This window comes from Aplysia californica, unplaced genomic scaffold (genome assembly GCF_000002075.1).
Source record: "Aplysia californica isolate F4 #8 unplaced genomic scaffold, AplCal3.0 scaffold00191, whole genome shotgun sequence".
Taxonomy (NCBI): Eukaryota; Metazoa; Mollusca; class Gastropoda; order Aplysiida; family Aplysiidae; genus Aplysia; species Aplysia californica.
The window spans coordinates 887,945-889,144 of record NW_004797461.1 but is presented as its reverse complement, the minus strand read 5'-3'; the positions used below and the strand labels follow the sequence as shown (position 1 = coordinate 889,144).

Sequence of the window (1,200 nt, the reverse complement as noted above, 5' to 3'; positions counted from 1 at the left end):
TATTATAATACGCTTACTCAAAGAATTCGATGTTGATATTTTGCAGAGCGGTGTCACACTTGTCGATACCCCCGGTATCGGAGAGGATGATAAGATGGACGACATTACAATGAATTACGTCAAAAACACACATGCATCTGGCTTCCTCTACATCATCAAAACAGATTCTGCTGGTGGTGTCCAAGAGGACAGAGTGAGTATGAAGCATTACATTTAAAATAAATAAAATCATTTTTATAAAAATGAGATCTGTACACAGTGCAACGAAGACACGCCGTTGGATTTCGTGAAGCAATGAGATTCAAAAAGTTATTTTAAATCTGGCAAAACCGGTCCTTGTTTTACTGCATTGTGTGAATATTAAGACCAGTGTTTGGCGGATGTTTAGTCTATCGTTTACACTTTCTATTACAATCTTCAGGATTATCAGCGTCGAATTTTGTATAAAAGTTGAAAAACAAGAAGTAAACAATTCAGTTTTCACCCCCTAAATGTAAAAAAAAAAAATAGTTTCTCATTTGATGCTGGGATGAAATACATTCATATTTTGTTTCAGTTGATGGATTTTCTGCGGGCAGTTCGCTCTAAGTACACAACAGGCTCTATGAAGGAGTCATTCGACCCCAAAGCTGCAATGTTTGTCTGTCATCGGTGGGACACCATCAGTGATGAAGCGAAAGAAAAGGTCAAAGCAAGCGCCATCAATAACCTTGAGTTTTGTTGGCCAGGGTTCGATCCCTCACAGTTGTTCTTCTTCTCCACAATGGACACTCTGAAACATCTCTCTGTCGGTAAATATTGTAAAAGTACATCTTTGAAATTTGAAATCGGTTTATTAGAGTCCATAGGCCTACTGATTAAAAATAGATAAAAATAGCTATTTCTTGATACATATATGCTTTTATTTGCTTTTTTTTAAAACCGTATTGAAACATTTTTACTAGATTTCATTACAAAAGATTTTCAGTATTATCGTTTACCTGTTTGTGAATTGGGCCTATATGTAAGAAAAAAAGAGACAACAAAGACGTTACTCTTAACTTTTCAAACACCCAAAATACGCACACGCACACACACACACACACACACACACACACACACACACACACACTCTCTCTCTCTCTCTGGGGGCTCCAGTGGCTAAGTGAGTAGTGAGTTTTGTCTCAAGCAATGTCAAGCAAGTGTCGGTGACACGAGGAT

At 37.5% G+C, this 1,200-nt stretch overlaps 1 protein-coding gene across 4 annotated transcripts in view; it reads left to right on the top strand.

Annotated features, from left to right (window-relative positions):
- LOC101861042 overlaps positions 1-1,200 on the top strand; it is a 61,723-nt gene that overhangs the window by 32,329 nt on the left and 28,194 nt on the right. For all 4 annotated transcript variants that reach the window (XM_005098700.3, XM_005098701.3, XM_005098699.3 and 1 more), the window contains 2 exons: positions 47-193; positions 557-791. In XM_005098700.3, coding sequence (XP_005098757.1) covers positions 47-193; positions 557-791 — 382 coding nt within the window. The remainder of the gene's footprint in view (positions 1-46; positions 194-556; positions 792-1,200) is intronic.